The 19,787-nt window shown below is 38.8% G+C and overlaps 1 protein-coding gene across 1 annotated transcript in view; it reads left to right on the plus strand.

Annotated features, from left to right (window-relative positions):
• The first annotated feature begins 401 nt into the window (after positions 1–401).
• The window catches only part of wdhd1 (WD repeat and HMG-box DNA binding protein 1), a 22,821-nt gene continuing 3,435 nt past the window's right edge, over positions 402–19,787 (plus strand). The window contains exons 1-25 of the mRNA XM_062434503.1: positions 402–446; positions 719–814; positions 1,563–1,674; positions 2,208–2,359; positions 5,294–5,405; positions 6,693–6,743; positions 6,854–6,949; positions 7,067–7,159; positions 7,579–7,685; positions 7,786–7,933; positions 8,607–8,817; positions 8,919–9,103; positions 9,930–10,114; positions 10,654–10,895; positions 11,604–11,741; positions 12,040–12,196; positions 12,380–12,494; positions 13,496–13,627; positions 13,724–13,953; positions 15,238–15,374; positions 15,478–15,534; positions 16,381–16,412; positions 16,524–16,688; positions 17,495–17,637; positions 17,870–18,005. Coding sequence (XP_062290487.1) covers positions 738–814; positions 1,563–1,674; positions 2,208–2,359; positions 5,294–5,405; positions 6,693–6,743; positions 6,854–6,949; positions 7,067–7,159; positions 7,579–7,685; positions 7,786–7,933; positions 8,607–8,817; positions 8,919–9,103; positions 9,930–10,114; positions 10,654–10,895; positions 11,604–11,741; positions 12,040–12,196; positions 12,380–12,494; positions 13,496–13,627; positions 13,724–13,953; positions 15,238–15,374; positions 15,478–15,534; positions 16,381–16,412; positions 16,524–16,688; positions 17,495–17,637; positions 17,870–18,005 — 3,213 coding nt within the window. The 5' untranslated portion in view covers positions 402–446; positions 719–737. The remainder of the gene's footprint in view (positions 447–718; positions 815–1,562; positions 1,675–2,207; positions 2,360–5,293; positions 5,406–6,692; positions 6,744–6,853; positions 6,950–7,066; positions 7,160–7,578; positions 7,686–7,785; positions 7,934–8,606; positions 8,818–8,918; positions 9,104–9,929; positions 10,115–10,653; positions 10,896–11,603; positions 11,742–12,039; positions 12,197–12,379; positions 12,495–13,495; positions 13,628–13,723; positions 13,954–15,237; positions 15,375–15,477; positions 15,535–16,380; positions 16,413–16,523; positions 16,689–17,494; positions 17,638–17,869; positions 18,006–19,787) is intronic.

Here is a 19,787-nt window from a genome sequence, read left to right on the forward strand (position 1 = left end):
CAAATTATTGCAGAATTCAATGAAAGCAGTGATGATTATACATGTAAAGAATGCAGTATGGAACCATCCATGTGATTTTAAGGCAATGAGCTGAAATAAATCCATATTTCTGATACAAAAACATTTTTTAAACAGGTCAAATTTTACCAAGACAACAGGAGGGTTAAGAACCAGAATCTTTACATCTTTAAATTTGCTATCATACAGTTTCTTATTTGTGTCCTTAAATTAACATTCATACGTTAAAAGTAGTCATTATATGCAGTATGTGCTTTTATTTTTATGAATCTGACTTGTCCTCTGCGTGCCTCGGACGTAGGAGGAGTTTCGAATGTTGCGTCATGACGTTGCGCGCGGGAGTCGTGACGTTCGTTTCCTTGTTTTCAACGCAGCGCGGGAGATTCAGGAGAAGAGGAGCAAAGTCTCTGGAGTAATTTGGGGAAGAAGTAAGTTATCCTAACACTTTCTTTACACCTGTCTGATAGATTTAACTTCTTCATGTAGTCTGAGATAAACGCGCCATCATGATGTTAACACATTTTTTTGTTGAGTTGGATGGTTTTAGTTTAAAAACAGCTGGCTTTATTGTTAGCCGAGCTCCTCTGCTAACTTTAGCTGCCATCTGAAGCACGAAAGACGCTACCAGGTGGTTTACAGATGAGTCAGACATGTGTTAACTTCTTATACTAATCACGGTTTTGTTTTTCTTGCTCGTCAGTCTGGTGCTTTTTGTTAAAATGCCCTCTGAAAGGAAGCCGATGCGTTACGGACACTCGGAGGGACACACCGAGGTCTGCTTCGATGACACTGGAAAGTGAGTTTATCATGACTTACTTACATTTATAACTATTAGTAATCATTACAGTCTGACAGCTAATGTTGAGATTGATTTAACTGTGTGGTGAGTGTTCTTTATGTCTTTTAGTATCTCATGCTCGATTCATTACAGCCTGATAATAACATTAAATTAGTAGTTTTCTGCAGTTTAGTTCCTCTCACTGGTGACTGAAATCACTGTTATCAGCTCAGTTGTGGCATAAAGTGTATAAGAACTTAATTAAAAGCTGCAGAAATAACTGCTATAACTGCAGCTATTAAAGGATAAGTCTGGCAATTTCTATAATTTTTTATTGTCAACAAATCCCCATGATCCAACTTGCTCTTTTATATAAATGTACATTTATTCATTACAAAAGATTTAGAAGACAGACAGATTTCGTTGTGCTTTGTACAATGACAATAAAGACTTTCTATATAGATAGATGACATGAAACGTTATTCATGTATTGATTACACTGTATAGACTACAATTTAAGAAAAATAATAGTGTTGTATTAAGTGATTTACCTGCTAGTGAAGCTGGTCCATGCTTTACAAAAACTGGTATGAAAACAATCTGCAGACTGAAATGAAATGGCTCTAAATCCTCTTGTTCAGCCCAACAAAACAATCCTTTGAAGCTTATTCAACCTGTTTGACTCTCTGTTTGAATTTTCCTTTTCCTGTACACAATCTGCACAAAAAACCCAATCTGACCTTATGATTAAATTAAATTCCCTCAGGTTCATCGTAACCTGCGGAAATGATGGAGATGTTCGGATATGGGAAGGTCTGGATGATGACGAGCCAAAGTTCATCACTGTTGGAGAAAAGGCTTACTCTCTGGCTCTCAAGGTTGGTTTTCTGTCGCTGTTTGGTGGATTTATGTTGTTTTGGGGATTTATGATATGATATGACATGAGTCAACACAATTTAAAAAATGGAAGCTGTCAGCTGCAATTTACTTACTTGTACTTTCCTTGAGTATTTCCATTGGATGCTACTTTATACTTCCACTCCACTACATTTAATAATAATCTAATGATGTCATATATAATAATATATCAGTCAGAGGGACCAAACCACTACTTTCACTATAATACTGTATACTACATCACTCATAATACTGCAGTACTTTTACTGTAATACTGCATACTACATCATTCATAATACTGCAGTACTTTTACTGTAATACTGCATACTACATCACTCATAATACTGCAGTACTTTTACTCACGTAGGATTTTTCATGCAGGACTTTTACTTGTAATGGAGTATTTTTACATTGCTGTATTTGTACTTAATTAAAGAATCTGAGTACTTCTTCCACTACTGGTTGTCAGTGATTGATTGAGATATTTTCTGTAATTCTGGTCTTTCTTCTACAGAACGGGAAGCTTGTAACGGCGAGCTCCAACAACACCGTGCAGATCCACACGTTTCCAGATGGGGATCCCGACGGCATCCTGACCCGGTTCACCACCAACGCCACACACGTCACCTTCAACAGCAGCGGCTCAAGAGTTGCTGCCGGCTCCAGGTATTCAGACACCCCTTTAATCTGATTGATTGATATAAGGGGAGGGTAAAACTTTCGGGATATTGCTTTTATAGATTAGGAAATGCAACGATCAAGAAATGGGGATGACATGAATGTGTAGGCCAGTATTAATCTATTATAAGGTTTCTAACTCTTTCTAAGACAGGCGTTCCCAAAGTATTGTTCCCTCATTATGATTTAAACCTTGATAATAAATATAAGAGGATGCTTTTTTAAGTTCAGCTCTGATGTTGGCGGCAGTTTCATCTGTTCAAGTTGAATCGGCGACGCTGTGGGATCCATGTAAATGTCGGCTAGATAAGATCAAAGTTTAGATGAGTGAGGGGATTCAATTGTTATATGTTAGATGGAGGAAAAGGCTATCTGTGTGTAGTAATGGAACAGAGAAGAGCAGAGTTGGTTAAGGACTTGAACAGGGGTGAGATAGTGTGTGAAGGACGGAGCTGAAGGTGGTGTGGGGTGGTGTAATGCCCTCCGGCTAGAAAGTCGTACTAATGCAGTGTGATGCACTGCTCTTATCTTACATGTTTGCAGTTTGAGATAAACTGTGAAATATATCTCAGAGTAATGCAGTGCTCTTTCAATCTCAGTCAATTGTTGGGATTAAAGAAGATTTATGTTGTATAGATATTGTTTGTATGAATGTTAAATGGTGGTAATGTGAGGCCGGCATAAAGGAAAAGTGATCTGAGCTACACTGACTGTGTTTAGCATCTTAAAAGTCAGAGAGGAAGCCTTTATTGAAGTGATCTTTGAATTTTCTATTGTTTAAATCTCTTTATGTATCAAAGGTAACCACAGACTGTAAATAAAATAATGGATGTTGCCACTATGATGATGCTGTTTTGAAGCTCAGAGTTTTTTGCATTTTGACGGTTGCCATCTTGGATTTATGGAGCCAGACCATAAATGACCATATTTGGACATAATTTTCACTGGCAAAAAACAGGCTTAAAACCATTAAAACAAAATGTACTTAATGGGGGGAAAAATTGAGCATCTGACTCTTTAAAGGGTTTTGAAAAATAGCTGAAGGATCATTTTCTGTCAATCAATACATTGCTTAATTGATAAGTCATTCACTTCTAAATCTGATTAACTTCAGCTTTGTACTTCACACAGACATTAAAGTAGCATCAATCTTCTCATCAAACTCTTGTAATGAGAGCAAATATGTATTTTTCCAAAAACTGTCAAACCATTTGTTTTAAAAGTGGGAAATATGCTTATTTGCTTGTAGTTTTATATCTGTACTAATTGAGTTAAAGAGCTACAGCGAGTTAATTAGTGACTTTTAGAGGTGTTGATGGTTGTTTCTTTTACTTAAGATAGAATCAGCCTAGTTCTCCCTTCCTCCAGTCTTTATGTTAGGTGGACTGCATTGTTTTAAGAGTCATCAGTTTGTTGTTTCATCCATGAACTGTCAGAAAAGAATGAAAAAGGCCTCATCAGAATTTCCAAAGTAAATGTTTAATTTACAGTGTTTTAAAACAGATAAAAGCAGCAAAAATCACATTTGAAAGCACTTAATAATTACCTGAATGATTCATTGATAGTTGAAAGTGAATTTTCTATTAATCAATACATTGCTTGACTGATAAGTCCTTTAGCTTTAAGGCTAATTAACTTTAAACTTCACACAGACATTAAAATAGTATTGATCTTCTCATCAAACTCTTGTCATGAGAGCAAATATGTGCATTCCCTAGAACTGTCAAACTGTTTGTTTTAAAGGTGCAAACAGACATTTTGCATGTTTCAACACTTTGCGGAAACTTTTATCTATTTGCACTTTGAAGGCTTCACTTTAATGTGCAGATCATTTTTAATACCATTATACTTGAGTGAATTCATTAATATATGACTCATCTGTTGATCTACTGCTGGGTTTTTAAATACACACAAGAAAATAAGTAGTGCAGCTTTCTTTAATTATGCTCTAAAATACTTAAAGCTGTAAGAGATGTGAGATGCTGAAAACATGTTTATTTAATCTGGCTTTTAATATTATGATTTTTTTCTACTTATTTTTACTAAATGTCCAATTTTATTATTGTGTCTTTTTATTTGAAGCGCATTGAGCTACATCTATTTACACTATAAAGGTGAATGAATTTATTTATTATTCATGTTGTGTTTTTTTCTCCTCCTACGTGGATGTCCGGCTGCCTGAGCAGATTCTGGGGTTCACCCTGAGAGATTTTTTTTTTCACTAGAGCTGAAAGACGGAAGCGAATGTGTCACTTTGATTTTTTATCAAACCGTGCACGTCTGCTCACTCTCCGTCTCGTCTCCGTCGTGCTTGACTTGTCTGTTGTGTTCAGTGTCGTGCATACTATGAGTCAACCACACTATGATCTTATTATGTTCAATATTGTTTGTTGCAGTGCAGAATGATCCACACACACACACACACACACACACACACACACACACACACACACACACACACACACACACACACCTGACTGATATTTCCACCTCGCAGACACCGCAGCACTTTGGATGGCTTCATGATTAGTTTATTTTGGAGATAAACGTCTGTTTCCTGTGTGAATTGATTTTTCCCTAAGCAGGTTTATCAGAGCAATAAAAGCACAGAGCATGGAGGCCTATTGATGTTGGTCATTTCTGTTGTGATATCGATTGTGAAAATTCAGACATCTCAGGCTGTTTATTGGGGAGCTCGATTCAGTCATCTGCATTCTGGCGGACGTTGGAGGAAATCAGGATTATATATTATTTTTGCTCCTCTCGCTCATCGATTTGACAATTTGCACACGTGTCGGCTCACGGCTGACGTGCTCTTTTTACCTCGAGGTCGGCCGCCGCTCACGGGCAGAAGCTCACATGCGAGCAAAGATTGTCTGCACATGTATTCTTATTCATTTTCTCTCTTTTTTTTTTCCTCAGTGACTTCATGGTTAAGGTGGTGGAAGTGTCGGACAGCAGCCAGCAGAAAACACTCAGAGGTCATGAAGCACCTGTCCTCAGTGTCGCTTTTGACCCTAAAGATGACTTCCTGGTGGGTTTTTACTATTTGTGTGCTGCTGATTATGAAGATTTTGGTCTTAAATTTGCACCCATACAATTACCTGATTACCTGATGCACTAAACTGAAACTTTTTAAGATGATACATTGAGCCCTGCGGCACTTAAAAGCAGACTGTTTTATTAAGCAAATTAGGTTTTTTTAAAGATAATTCCTTTTGGCAGTTTTGTCTTTATTTAATAGCAAGTACAGAGAGAGCGAGAAAGACAGGAAGCATTTAAAAGAAGAGGTTTAGGTGGAATATTTTGGGGGGAAAATCATCAAATGCAACACTTGGACTGTATAACATTAAAATACTCCAACACAAGTATACCACAACATACTGTACACACTCTGATATTACCAAATAATTGAATTAACACCTGGTTTGACTCTCACTGTTAGTGCAGATTGTCTAAATGTATAAATTGTAATGATTTATACCTCTTCTGGACTATTAGTAGACCATTTAAAGTAAACACAGCAGCTGGATTAAGATGCTAAAATGTGACCAACTCATTTGTTGTTGTTTTCTCAGTTGCTTTTTTAGGGCAAATTTGCTTTATTATGAATTATAGATTTTTAACAATAGAGAGCTGAGAAAAAGGTGTGAGGGTTGCTATTGATTACATGTTCAGCATCTTAAACCACGAGGCCAAACATCTCTCATTTTTAGAGATGAGTGTGTTTCTTTTTTATAAATGTAGCAGTTTTATGTTTGTTTTTGGCTCAGTTTCTGACCTGAGAGCAATTAAATTGAACAGACTACATGTTGGTGTGATTTGGAAGGTAATCACATGCATGCAAAAGCACATTTCTGGTGGATAACTTTGTAGCATGAATGCAGTTTTTCTACTGTTTACTTCGTGATCATCGCAGCTAAAAGAGATGACGCCTTGATAACTTGTCTGTGAGTAGTATTATAAACTGCTGTGTGTTGTTTAGTTGTCTGATAAGCCTTAAATGCATTAATCTGTTGCTCCGGCTTCCTGGATTATATTTCATTGCATCATCAGTACGTCTAACATCACACCACCATGATCGCAGCCTCTTGTAGTGTATTAACACAGGACTGTTTTTAGTCTTGAATGCAGCCTTACTCTTCAATCTAATAAAATCCACACAGTTATCAAGCTCCATCATTTCACCGATAGACTAAAAAAATGATGAATTATTGCCCAGCTCTATTTGGAAAGTACAGTTTTCAGTGTGGTTCAGTAACATTTGACCTGTTTTGATATAAAGGAACTAAAAATAAACCTGTTCTTGTTTCTCTGCCAGGCGTCGGCCAGCTGTGACGGCTCCGTCGTGGTCTGGAATATTGAGGAGCAGGTACGTCTGTGTTTCAGCGTCTCACTCTCAACATTTTATTTATTTGATTTTGTATTATTATGCAGCCAGTCTGATACATGCTGATGCTCATCTGCTTTACGTCCGTTCAGACTCAGGTGGTCAGTTGGCCTCTGCTGCAGAAGGCCAATGACATCACTAACGCCAAATCTCTGTGTCGACTGGCCTGGCAGCCCAGGACGGCGAAGGTTAGTGACACAGCTGTTTGTTAATCACTACTTCTTCATTGAATAGAAGACAGAGGCGAATGAGCCAGAGCAGTTAATTATATCCCTAAATAACAAATAATGTGTGTGTACTGTCAGTTTTTAGCAGTTCCTGTGGACACTAAGGTACACCTGTATGAGCGAGGGTCCTGGGATCATGTGACCACGCTGTCCGATGATCTGCTGACACAGGTGAGGTCCAAGTGAACACACACACACACACACACACACACACACACACACACACACACACACACACATACATTCCTGGTGACGTCATCTTTGAGATTCAGAGCTTTTAAGACTTCCCTGTCAAATATGTCATTCTGTTATTGTTGTATAATATTAGAATTAACATATATAGTGTCCATGTGTGAGAATTTGTAGCGTCTTTGCAGTAAAGTCCACATCTGAAGCATCGTCTACTGTCACAGCTACAACTTTATTGGCCAAACAAACATGAAAAACACACTTAACACCTTTTTTATTAACTTCCTTCAAAGTCTTCACTCCACATATTAAATGAGAGAGACAGAGGTGGATGTAAACAGCAGCTTGATTAGTTTCTCTTTATTTTAAAAACCTTTTTCCCGCCCTCGTTTTCTCTCAAGCCGATCAACGTGGTGGTCTGGTCTCCATGTGGGCAGTTCCTGGCAGCCAGCTGCATCGGGGGTTTTATGGCAGTGTGGGACGTGAACAGTAAACTGTGTGTGGAAAGGTACGTATCGGAGATGATAAAAGATGATGATAAATGATGCTGCTTGTTGGAGTAGTTCAGGATTCAGGCTTCAGTTAAACTTTTCTCTTCTCCGCTGCAGACAGAAACATGAGAAGGGCTTCACGGTGTGCAGTCTGGCCTGGCACCCGTCAGGCACTCAGATCGCCTACACAGACACAGAGGGCTGCCTGGGCCTGCTGGACGGACTCAGCACCTCCACATCCAGCACCAGCTCCTCCAGCACCAAGGTACCATGCTCATAACTCTGGACTTCAATGTGTCTTTAACTCATCTGTACCAGCTGCAGTGTGGTGAGTTAAAAAGGCAAAAAACAGCTGATTTTTAAACCATGCAGATACTAAATTTTAAATAATAATAATAATGCATTTTATTTATAGGCACCTTTCAATCAAAGCACTCAATGACACTTTATAAACACATAAAAATAAACATAAAGTCAAGTCAGAGCTTATTTATATAGAACATTTAAAACAACCTCAGTTGACCAAAGTACTGTACAAGCTTAAGACACAAGAATAAATAAATAAAAGAACAGTTATGAGTAAGAAAACTATAAAAACACAAAATATAATTAAAATAAAATTCAGGATATCAAGCTCAACTAGGATTAAAAGCCAATGCAAAGAGGTGAGTCTTAAGCAATTTAAACCTTCCAGGGTCTGAGCATTTCAGATATTATAAGGTAGGCTGTTCCACAGTTTTGGAGCAGCCACCGCAAAGGCTGAGTCACCTCTGGTTTTGAGCCTTGACCTCGTAGCACGCAGGAGCATCTGATCAGTTGTGATATGATTTAGCTTCATCTTAAATAAGCTCCATTAAGTGACATTACATCATCCGTTTTCTACCATTAATATTAAGTCACTATTGTGTAGTTAAATAACCGTCTCTGTCTTTCATCAGGTGGCGGCTAAAAAGCCAGAAAAAGACTACGACGACCTGTTTGACGATGATGACGACGACAGACTCATGGACGACGGACGGAGCGACACCAACTCCCCGCTTAAGAGAGCTGTCGCTAGGGACGACGAAGATGACGACGATGATGATCTCATGCCTGCAACAGGGCGGGTTAGGAACAGAGGGGCGATCCTGGATGATGAGAACTCGCTCGGTGAGTCTTAATACGATTTTTATTCTTGTCAAACGTCTCTTCTGAAGTGAGGAATTTCTCCACTGACTCCATCTTTACGTGTGTGTCTCTCCCCCATTCAGACACGGGCTCCCTGAGGCTCGGTCAGGGTTTGTACGGAGATGACGATGACGCAGGTAGCATCATAGTACCAGCAGCTGCCCCACTTGTGCCCTTGCATCCCGTCTATGAGGGACCCCTGCCGACGCCGCCCCAGAAGGCCTTTCAGCCGGGCTCCACCCCTGCTCACCTCACTCACCGCTTCATGGTAGGACACACACACAGATCCATCACTTAACCTTCGTGTCGTCCTCCAGGGTCAAATTGACCCCGTCTGTTTTGACTGTTCCTTCTTTCCTCCCTTCCTTGCTTCCATCTGTCCTTCCTCCCTCCCTCCTTCTCTCATTCTTTCCTTCCTCTCTCTTTCTTCCCTTCCTTCTTTCCTTCCTCCATCCCCCTTTCTTCCTTCCTTCTGTCCTTTCTTCCTCCCTCCCTCCTTCTTTCCTTCCTTCCTTCCTCCCTTCCTTCTTTCCTCTGTCCTTCTTTCCTCCCTTCCTCTTTTCCTTTCTCCCTCCCTCCCTACTTCCTTCTTTACTCCCTCCTACCTTCCTTCCTTATTTCCTCCATCCTTCCTTCCTTCCTTCCTTCCTCCCTTTCTTTCTTTCCTTTCCTCCCTTCCGTCCTCCTTCATTCCCTCCTTCCTTCCTCCCTCTTTTCCTTCCTTCTTCCTCCCTTCTTCCTCCTTTCCTTCCTTTCCGTCCTCCCTTCCTTCTTTCCTTCCTCCCTTCCTTCCTTAACTCGAGGACAACAGGAGGGTAAAATGCAGGAGGACGCTGTTTGGATATGTGTTAAATATAAAAGTTGGCCGTACAAACAGGAGATTTTGGACGTTGATGGTTGTTTATGTATAAAACTGTGTAGGTAAAATAGCACTTTTAATACATTTATTGTTCTTTTTCAGTCTAGAGCATTGTCGAGCCACCACTTATTTTTCCCTATTTGTAAAATGAGGCTTCATTTTGAGCTAAATTCGTTAAAAACCCACTTCAGATTGTTTGTTTAATAACTGAACTAACAGCTTTAATGCGCCTCAGATGTGGAACTCGGTGGGAATCGTGCGAGGCTACAACGACGAGCAGGACAACGCCATCGACGTGGAGTTTCACGACACAGCCGTGCACCACGCCATGCACCTCACCAACAACCTGAGTCACACCATCGCTGATATTTCCCAGGAGGCCGTGCTGCTGGCCTGCCCCAGCACAGATGAGCTCACCAGGTAAACAACAGATGGAAAAGGTTGCCAGAGAATTTTAAGTAGTTTCTTTTTTTTAAACAAACAAAAACATGTTTTAAGCCCTTATAGGTCCTGCAGAAAGCTCATATCACCACCTACTAAATGTATAATGCATGATGATGATGATGATGATGATGATACATAAGATTTACACAAAAATGACCTTCTATACCTGCTGTATCTAATTTGATACACACATTTTTTTAACATGAATTTAGCATAAAATAAGCTACAAAATAATTTAGTAAATCAACATTGAATTGGTTTATCTGTGCTGTCTCTAAAACCCACGTATCAAATGTGCAATATCAATTTAGTCCGACTGATACAAGCACCTTGGTGTTCTTATCTGAAGTAAGCAGAGCCACCCGACACATTATATGCTTATACACACGTTTTTACGGTACTCATATTCAAATATTTGTTCAGAAACACCAAGAAATCAAATTCATTTAACGTCTGTGCATTCAGGCCTGTTTTATGAAATCCTTCAACCTGCTCTTCTCTCATCTGTCTCCCAGTAAGCTGCAGTGTCTTCACTTCTCATCGTGGGACACCAACAAGGAGTGGATGGTGGACCTGCCGAAGAACGAGGATGCGAGGGCGTTGTGTCTGGGTCAAGGCTGGGCGGCCGTCGCCACCAGCACGATGATGCTGAGACTCTTCTCCATCGGTGGAGTCCAGAAAGAAGTCTTCAGTCTGCCGGGACCCGTCGTCTGCATGGCTGCACACGGAGAGCAGCTGCTCATAGTCTACCACCGGGGTAAATACAAACACACACACACACACACACAACAAACTGACTAGAGTAATCACTGTGTTGTTAAGATGCATTGATACATTTGTAGGGATGCGAATAATTATTAAAGTAACATCCTCAGATTTTGTTGATTATCTTTTTGATTAATTGATTAATCGTTTGTCTATAAAACATAAAAAAATAGTGAGAAATATCCATTACAACATCCTAGAGCATCATTAAATGTATTGTTTTGTCCTATAAACGGTCCAGAACCTGCACAAATTCAATTATCAATCATAAAACACTAAGAAAAGCAGCAAATTCTCACATTTATCAACCTTGTAACCATCAAATCTTCTGCATTTTTGCTTAAAAATGACCTAAACGATTAATCAATCATCAAAATAGTTGCAGATTAATATTCTTTCAGTTGACTAATTGATTAATTGACTTCTTTGCAGCTCTAAATAGGTATGATATTCCAAAACTAAAGTAAAGTAAGAGTAATACATTTGAAAACAAACACAATATATATTTTTGTCAATGTCTCGTAAAGCAGCTAAATGTTTAAAATGGAAATGGCATAAATATCTGAGTCTGTTTGGAATTGATCACCTTACACAATATGTACTATATTTATTAAAGCATCATTCCTCACTCAGCACTTTCATTTGGTTATTTTAAAGCCTCGACAAATCCTTACATTTGTGTCTCATTTTACGTCATCAGCTACAGGCTTCGATGGAGAACAGGCTCTCGCAGTCCAGCTGCTGCAGTTTGGTCGAAGGAAGAGACAAACCATCAACGGTGAACCCCTCCCACTCTCTAAAAAATCCTACCTGTCCTGGCTCGGATTTACTGCTGAGGGTGAGTTTGTCAGTTTCCTGTGTATATGTGTATCTCCTCCTGTTCATACTGACCATTAGAAGATCCCTTCATAATGTACTTACAATGGAAGATGCTGAAAAGACTGTAAATGTATCAGATATCTTCTTGATATGACTAACTCAGACTGCTGAAGCCTTATAAAAGCTTCATATACACTTTTTAAAGTAGCAGCTAACAATCTTAACAACCTTTCCTGCCAACTACACCTCAGTGTTTTTCATACTTTACAGTTTAGGATTGTAAGATGACGTCCAGGTTGTGTTTTTGTTTTTTTTAGGAACCCCGTGCTACGTGGATTCAGACGGAGTGGTGCGGATGTTGAACCGCTCCTTGGGAAACACGTGGACACCAGTGTGCAACACCAGAGAGACCTGCAAGAGCAAATCGGACCACTACTGGGTGGTGGGATTGCACGAGAACCCTCAGCAGCTCAGGTGAACTTTAGTCAACAGGACAGTAAAAACATCTGATCTGTAGTTAGTGAGATAATAAAGTGTGATGCTTTAAATTCAGACTATTTTAAAGCATGTCACCTGATCCCTGATTCAATCACCTAGTTTTTGTTACTGGTTAATCATTATATTTTTGGACTGAAGGTTTTTTTTTTGTCCCGTCAGGTGTATCCCATGTAAAGGCTCCAGGTACCCCCCCACCCTGCCCAGACCTGCGGTGGCCATCTTGCCCTTCAAGCTGCCGCTGTGTCAAACCACCACAGAGAAAGGACAGATGGAGGTAAACACACCCAACACAACGGAGACGGCTCGCTCACATTAACAGCACAGATGTTAAAACACGGAATATTAAGAGCTTATATTTAAACCCTGTTATATTTCCACTGAGGGAGAAAAATGAGTTTAGACTGAAACAGATATAACTGATTGGAGTGTGTGCATTCATTTTTAACTAAATTAAGAGTTTTTAAGAGTTATCAAAGATGACCATCTGTTAAAATTGAATGTGTAAAGACCTTTTGAAGGAGTCTTTGACCTGAATTATCTGGGTATGTAAAGCTGCAGGGTGCAATTTTAAATGCAGACTGACTTACAGGAAAGATTTCACTTTACTCAGATTACATTTTTAACCTGAAATTTGGCCAAAAGTTTAAAAAAAATCAAAAGTGCTGCCGGGATGGATGACAGTAAGTCTGAAATATAAAGATGGAGGTCGTCTACATACAGCGATTCATCACTATCTCTTTGATATTGGGACTCTAAGCCCTGTCTCGATGATCTATATAATAATTATTGTTTAGTTTTTTCCCCTCTGATCATATTTGTTTGTCTTTACCTGTTAAATAGGTTTTTAAAAAAAATCTAATTCATAATGTAATATTTTTTACTATAGTTTTAAAATCTATTTTATTTGATTACATTCTTATTATTTTAATTTCTTGTGTGCATTAGTCTCAAGTTATTTGCTCTGTTGTATTATTGGCTTGTCAGTCATCTGTAAAGCACTTTGAATTACACTAACCTGGATTAAAGGTGCTATACTAATAAAGTTTCATTTGTAGGGGAAAGTTTTATAGTTTATGTTGTTGGTTTGAACATTTATACTTTTTTAAAACATCACTGGAGGATTCCTGTAATTATTACACTGGTTTCTCATTAATGAACCTCATGTGAAGCACTAATAAAGATCCAGTTTCTTGTCAGACACTTGCACACTTTTCTTAAATTTGACTTTGTAGTTCAGAGTTTCCATTCAGTGTGTTGTCCTCTGTCGTCCTCCAGGAGCAGTTCTGGCGTTCGTCCCTCTTCCACAACCACTTCGGCTTCCTGTCGTCCAGCGGTTACGAGATAGACGAGGACGGACAGACTCAGATGCAGAAGGAGCAGCAGGAGTTGCTCATGAAGATGTTTGCAGTGAGTATAAAGACTTTTGGTGTGTTTGTTCTCGCTTCTCGCGTGCTCTCCTCGACTCTCCTTACGAATGAATCTCGACGTTTTTTCTTCTTCCAGTTGTCGTGTAAGCTTGAGCGAGAGTTCCGCTGCGTGGAGCTGGCCGAGATGATGACCCAAAACGTGGTGACTCTGGCCATTCGATACGCCTCCAGGTCCAGACGCATGGCCCTCGCCCAGCGGCTCAGTGAGATTGCCTTGGAGAAAGCCAACCAGATACAGGAGGAAGAGGAGGAAGAGGAGCAGGAAGTGGAGCCACAGTACTCCAGCGTCAGGCGGACTCCATCTGGGTAAAAATACACAGGTTTTATTTTATAGGTGAATATTTAAGGTGTTTGTTACATCATCCAAAGTGATACACACAACTCATCTAATTGAATTACGCATTTTAAGGTGCTTCACATAAAGGACCCTTTACTAAATTGTCCGAGAAGTTGTGAGAAATGTGGTGAAAAGAGGATGAAAAGGTAATAAATAGGCCATGAAATGACACAAATACCCTGGCGAGCTACACACATTTAACTAAAACTCACTTTGATGATGTAGTTAATGATTAATTAATGATTTTTGATCCCCTTGTGTAAACTGTAGCGCTACAATTTACCAGGAATTAATTACACAATCTGACATTTACACAGGGAGCTAACAATATTTTATTAGAGCCCCATTTTATACACACACACACACACACACACACACACACACACACACACACACACACACACACACACACTGGAGTGTCTGGAGCACCAAATATTAAACTGTTAGTGACCAAAAGTTGTCATTAATTTAAGTCTTAAAGCATTTAACAAAACTTAAGTGACTTTACTAACTTTCTTAATTCATACTCTAAACAGTTTTTAGTTGAAATGTTATGTTAAAGTTCTGATATCACTGCTTGTATGTTAACTAGTCCTGCAGCTGTCAATTAATTGGCTGATTACTTCCTTGAATTATTATTTTGTTTACAAAATGTTTAGAAAAAAGTTTGAAAACTAATCATCAAAAACACAAAGATTCAATTTATTATCATGTATGAGAGAAAAGCATGACATTTTTCTTCTTTTTGAAGCATTTTTGATTAAAAATGTACTTAAAAGATTATCAAAGAGTTGCTGTAGTAATAGTAAATGTTCTGTCGATCAGCAAATGAAATAATTTGCAGCTGTAATTTAACATTTAACATCTGTAAACTGGCTTCTTTTGTTAAATTAAAGAAAAGGTTGTAGTAGAAAACCATGTTTATAATCTTCAATGTGAGGTATTGGGGGGGAGTATTGTTTTGTTTTCTATATATCATATAACAGCACAAGTAGTAAAACAAAATGACACCCAGCTTTACACTTTAGTAAACTGGTGTGGTGGTATAAGTATGACCCACAAACTTTGGGACAAATATAAGTTTCCTCTTTATTTACTCCGAACACCTGGATGCTAAAAAAGTCTTTCTGCTCATTCAGACTGAAGCTTGAAGCACAATAATGTTCACATACAGCGTTAAGAGTGTAAGATAAGCTCTAATAAGCTCCATCAGAAGAGAAAAAACATGATTCATTAGTTTATTGTCTATGCAGGTACGGCCACAGTGAAGACACCGGAAAACGTAACAGCAGCAGACATCATCATCAGCAGGAGGAAGAGGAGGAAGAGGTTGCAGAGGAAGAGGAAGGACAGCAGATGGAGACGGAGGAGACGGCAGAAACCAGAAAACGTCAGTTCTGCTACCTCTTTTTCCCAGCTGTGATCTCTCTCTGAGTGTATGTTTGTTCTCAGCTAAAGAACAACATGTCTGATGATTGTGTCTCGTTCTTTAGGTCTGAATCCGTTTGCTAAAGAAGCGGGATCGCCTGTACAGCCGTCCCCGACACCCAGTGAGTAAACACGAAAATAAACCTTAATCCTTAACCAACAGCCCATATATTTAGGTATACATTTATTTATAACTTAAATGAGCTCTGAAGTGTCAGACAAGTTAATTTACGTTAGACACACCGGCCTGTTACAGTAAATGAGACTGTTTATTTATCTAAAATCCAGACATCAGACACCCAAGTGCAATATTTGATAAACCAAATATTAATTAGAGTTAGAAAAATCTCATTTCTTGGGGTAAAAGTTTGTGGAGCTGAGGCAGGAAATCTGTGATACCAGACAAGCAAAGCAAACCAGTCTTTACACCCATCTGAGCCTTCATAATAATCACATGTAAAATGACCACAAAGACACACAATAAAAATGATCATATTGGCCCAAATTTAACACAACCCTGATTATTATAGACACCCCCCTATTTTCCAACAGCTGTTTTTGGAAAAAGACTTCCACACTCATCCTTTCCTTGAGCTACTAATGATCTGAGGAGCACTCATGAACTCTCCTTTCAGGCTCTTGAAAGTTGTCAATGATATTTTTTCTGATTTCCAGAAAGTCTTTTTGACCTCTTAATCTTTTTCTGACAGCAGTAGCCTCGTTCACAGCAGCTTGATAAAACGACTAAGTCCAAAACTTGATAGCCTAGTAGCAACATTAAGGCTAAAAACAACCCATGATGCAACACTGTATTACAGCGCTACACTCTCCATTCAAAAAGAATATCTGATGTTGTCAAAACATAATTTACTAATGCTTAAATATATTCCCAGTTTAATGTTTTTTTTATGGTAATTAAAGTATTTTAAATTTGAACGAGCACCTAATGTCTTAAATGTGTCTTGCAGTTGCTAAAGGAGGACGTGCAAATCCTTTCAAGGTGAGTTTTTTTGATATCTGATTATTTTGAATTGGATCAGCATAAACACTTTGAGGTTAAGAGACTCTCGTTAAGTGAAACATTGGTAAAGATTTGATGGGATGGTTTCAGGTTGCTGGTGCAGGGAAACCTTCACCTGCAGCTGGTCAGCCTCGAGTGACGAACATCCTGGACAACATGACGGCCAGCAGGAAGTCGGCTCCACTCAGCGGCTCTGCAGGGAAATCGAGCAAAAACCCCGTCCTCAAACCCCTGGCCCCCAGACCCAAAACAAAGGTACCATCATCTCCAAACTTCTCCAAACTCAAACAGCAGAAAAAAAACAGATGTTTGATATTAAAGACATATTCTGCACATTTCAAGCTCTATATTTATATTCTGGGACTCCACTGGAATATCTTTGCATGATTTACAGTTTAATAACTCTTTGTTTATCTCATACCGGCTCTTCATGCAGCGCCTCAGTTCAGCTTCTGTCTGAAACAGGTTGTTTTAGCTCCCTCATCCCAATTAACCATCTCTGTCCTGATTGGTCAGCTTCTTTAAAAAAACAGCTGCCGGCTGCAGAGGCTACATAAACGAACTGTAGTTGCAGGATTTCACTTTTTTTTGTCGTTCTTTACTTGAAATGGAAACATGTTAAATACGTCCGAACATGTTTCATCCCAAATTGTAGACAATATGAACAACTTCTGCTCCAAATATTGTTGAACGGTTATTTATGGACGTCAGGAAAGTTTAACGAAAGGCACTCAGAGTAAGCTGAAACCTGTATTTCGCCTTTGATGGGAGCATTTTAAAATACTTTCACCTCAATTTCTCAAACTTTGACCACGTTTAACATAAACACCTGACATCATAACAGAATAGAAATGACAGAAAGTCCCAAAAAGCATGTTATGTCCCCTTTAAGCCACTGGTATTGTATTGATACTTGTTATTGTCCAATACCCAAAGTCCAGCTCTCCGTATCTGTATCAGGACTAAAAAAGTTGGACCTGTGCCTCCTTAGACATTTTTACACTTTGAAGCTTTCTGCTGATAAAACCTGTCTTTTTTTGGTGTGTGCTTTTTCTGTCCAGACTCAGTCGACTCTGCTTCAGATGACGAGCTCCAAGACGTCCAATAATAAGAAGAGTCAGGCGAAAGCAGAGCCGGCCGCAGATCAGCAGAAGCAGCCGGACGTCCCGCCTCCAGCATCACCAGACAACACAGAAAACAAGAGGTAGAAGATTGAATTGTCTGCCGCTTTTTTTTTAGATAAGCATCAGCCTGCAGACCAGAGTAGTTCAACCTTATGAATTAAATTTATTTTATGGATAAAATAAGGCGGATTGGAGCGTTAAACATAATTTTTGACCATCTGGAGAAAGCCAATGAGTTCAAATTATTTCATTTTAAAAGGAGTTAAATTGTGTTTTTGTGATTTTGTCATTGACTGTCGTGTGTCTGCTCAGACCGAAGACGGGCTTCCAGCTGTGGTTGGATGAGAACAGGAAGAGCATCGTTGCCGACCAGCCTGACCTGCAGGAGACGGACGTCATCAAGGAAGCCATGGGACGCTTCAGGACGCTGTCGGCAGAGGAGAGACTGGTACGAAACACTGAGGGAGAAGTTGGGAGGGGATCATACTCAACATACATATACTACACTCAATATTCTATCCACCTCATTTAGAGTTCTTTAAAGTCTTCAAGCATTAAGTTCAGGTTTCTGCCACTTATTTGGGTTAAATATACATTCATTTTATTAATCATATCATTAGGAATGAATGGGGATACTGATGGGAAGAAAAGAAGTTCAAGTCTTTCATACTTTCATCCTTTGGCCTTTATGATCCTGAAACAGGTCATATATTATAAAGAGCTGAAATCAAACCAGAACTTCTAGATGCTGCTCCAGAAGTTGGAAAACCTTGTTAAAAATCCAGTTAACTACACTAATAACTAATCATCTGGTCTTGAAACAGAACTTTTCTCAACAGTATGTCTGGTTTCTCGCTTCATATGTTTAGATAAGGATGATAGATTTCTGGAAAGCCATCTAATATCACTTTTTAGAATCAATATATTTATGTTTTTAGTGGCTTTTAATGAAGATCGCTTCCCATAAGTCTGCTACATGTTAGCAGACTTAACGTATTGGCTCGAGAGGAGAAGAGTTAATGAGCGAGTTGGAGGGATCACAGCTGGTCAGACATGTTGACGAAGTTTGAGGAAACCAAGTTATAGGGACACAAGTATCCGTGCTGCCATGTTTGTAGTTCTTTTAAAGGAGGCTGTAGTTGTTTTTTTCTGTTCTCACAATGAAAATATAGTTTGACTTTGTTTAAAATAACGATGGTTTAAATGTCTGATAGCAGCAGCTGTGGATGCTGAAAATATAGAAAATAAACTGCAGGAACATGCTTCAGTTTTTTAGAAAGGGAGATGAAAGAAATGTTATGACGTTAGCTCTTTATGTGGCATTAAAAAGGTCTTTATCTAAAAAGGCCAAAATAATAGAAATCAGCACCACAAACTTCACATTATGCCAGATATTAACTTTGTTACTTTGTTGTTTAAGATTATTTTTAACCTAATAACTAAAACTTAAAGAAAATCTCTCTCTCTGATTACACAACAATGTTTTTCTGCAGCCGTTTTCAGTTCATCTTGTCTTGATGGAGTTTTGCCCTGAAGAGCAAATTGACCAGTGAAACCCATCAATTAAACCCTGTGAGGGTATTTATTATCAGCTGCAGATCCATTAACCCCGTCCTCACCGAGCAGCATGATCGCACTCTGCTGTTTCAGTCAAATCAACATTACGTCTCTGCTTTATTCACACCTGATGAAACCATTAGAAACAGAGGCACAGTTTTATATTGTTCATACAAACCTCGACACAGTCCTCAGATTAGTCATCAGGGATCAAATTCAGTGAGAAATCTGTCAAATAGCATCCTCAGTTTTGTCTCTGTCATTAAATAGTGCATGAAATGTGCAAAAAGCTATTTGAAAGTGTAGTTTACATCAAAGCATTAAGACCAAACGCAATAATATAACAATATATTCTAACACCTAAAACCCTTTTTTAGCCTTTTATTTAAAGGAAGTCAAGTTATAAATGTTTTTTTCAAGTGTTCATTAAGGTATTTGCCACAACTATAACTCCTCATATGACACGTTTTACTGCTGTATAAATAGATAATAAAGGCTTGGTAACATAAGTAAAGTTGCTATAACTAGTTGAGTAATTGCAAAAGGTCAGAAAATGAAGCTGAAACTATTTAGATACTTGAATAAATGTCTTTTTAAAAGCAAAAATGTGAGGCTTTTCTGTCATAAATGATAATGAAATATATATCTTTTGTCTGTTTAATCTGACAAAATA

Source organism: Scomber scombrus, chromosome 1 (genome assembly GCF_963691925.1).
Source record: "Scomber scombrus chromosome 1, fScoSco1.1, whole genome shotgun sequence".
NCBI classification, from domain to species: domain Eukaryota; kingdom Metazoa; phylum Chordata; class Actinopteri; order Scombriformes; family Scombridae; genus Scomber; species Scomber scombrus.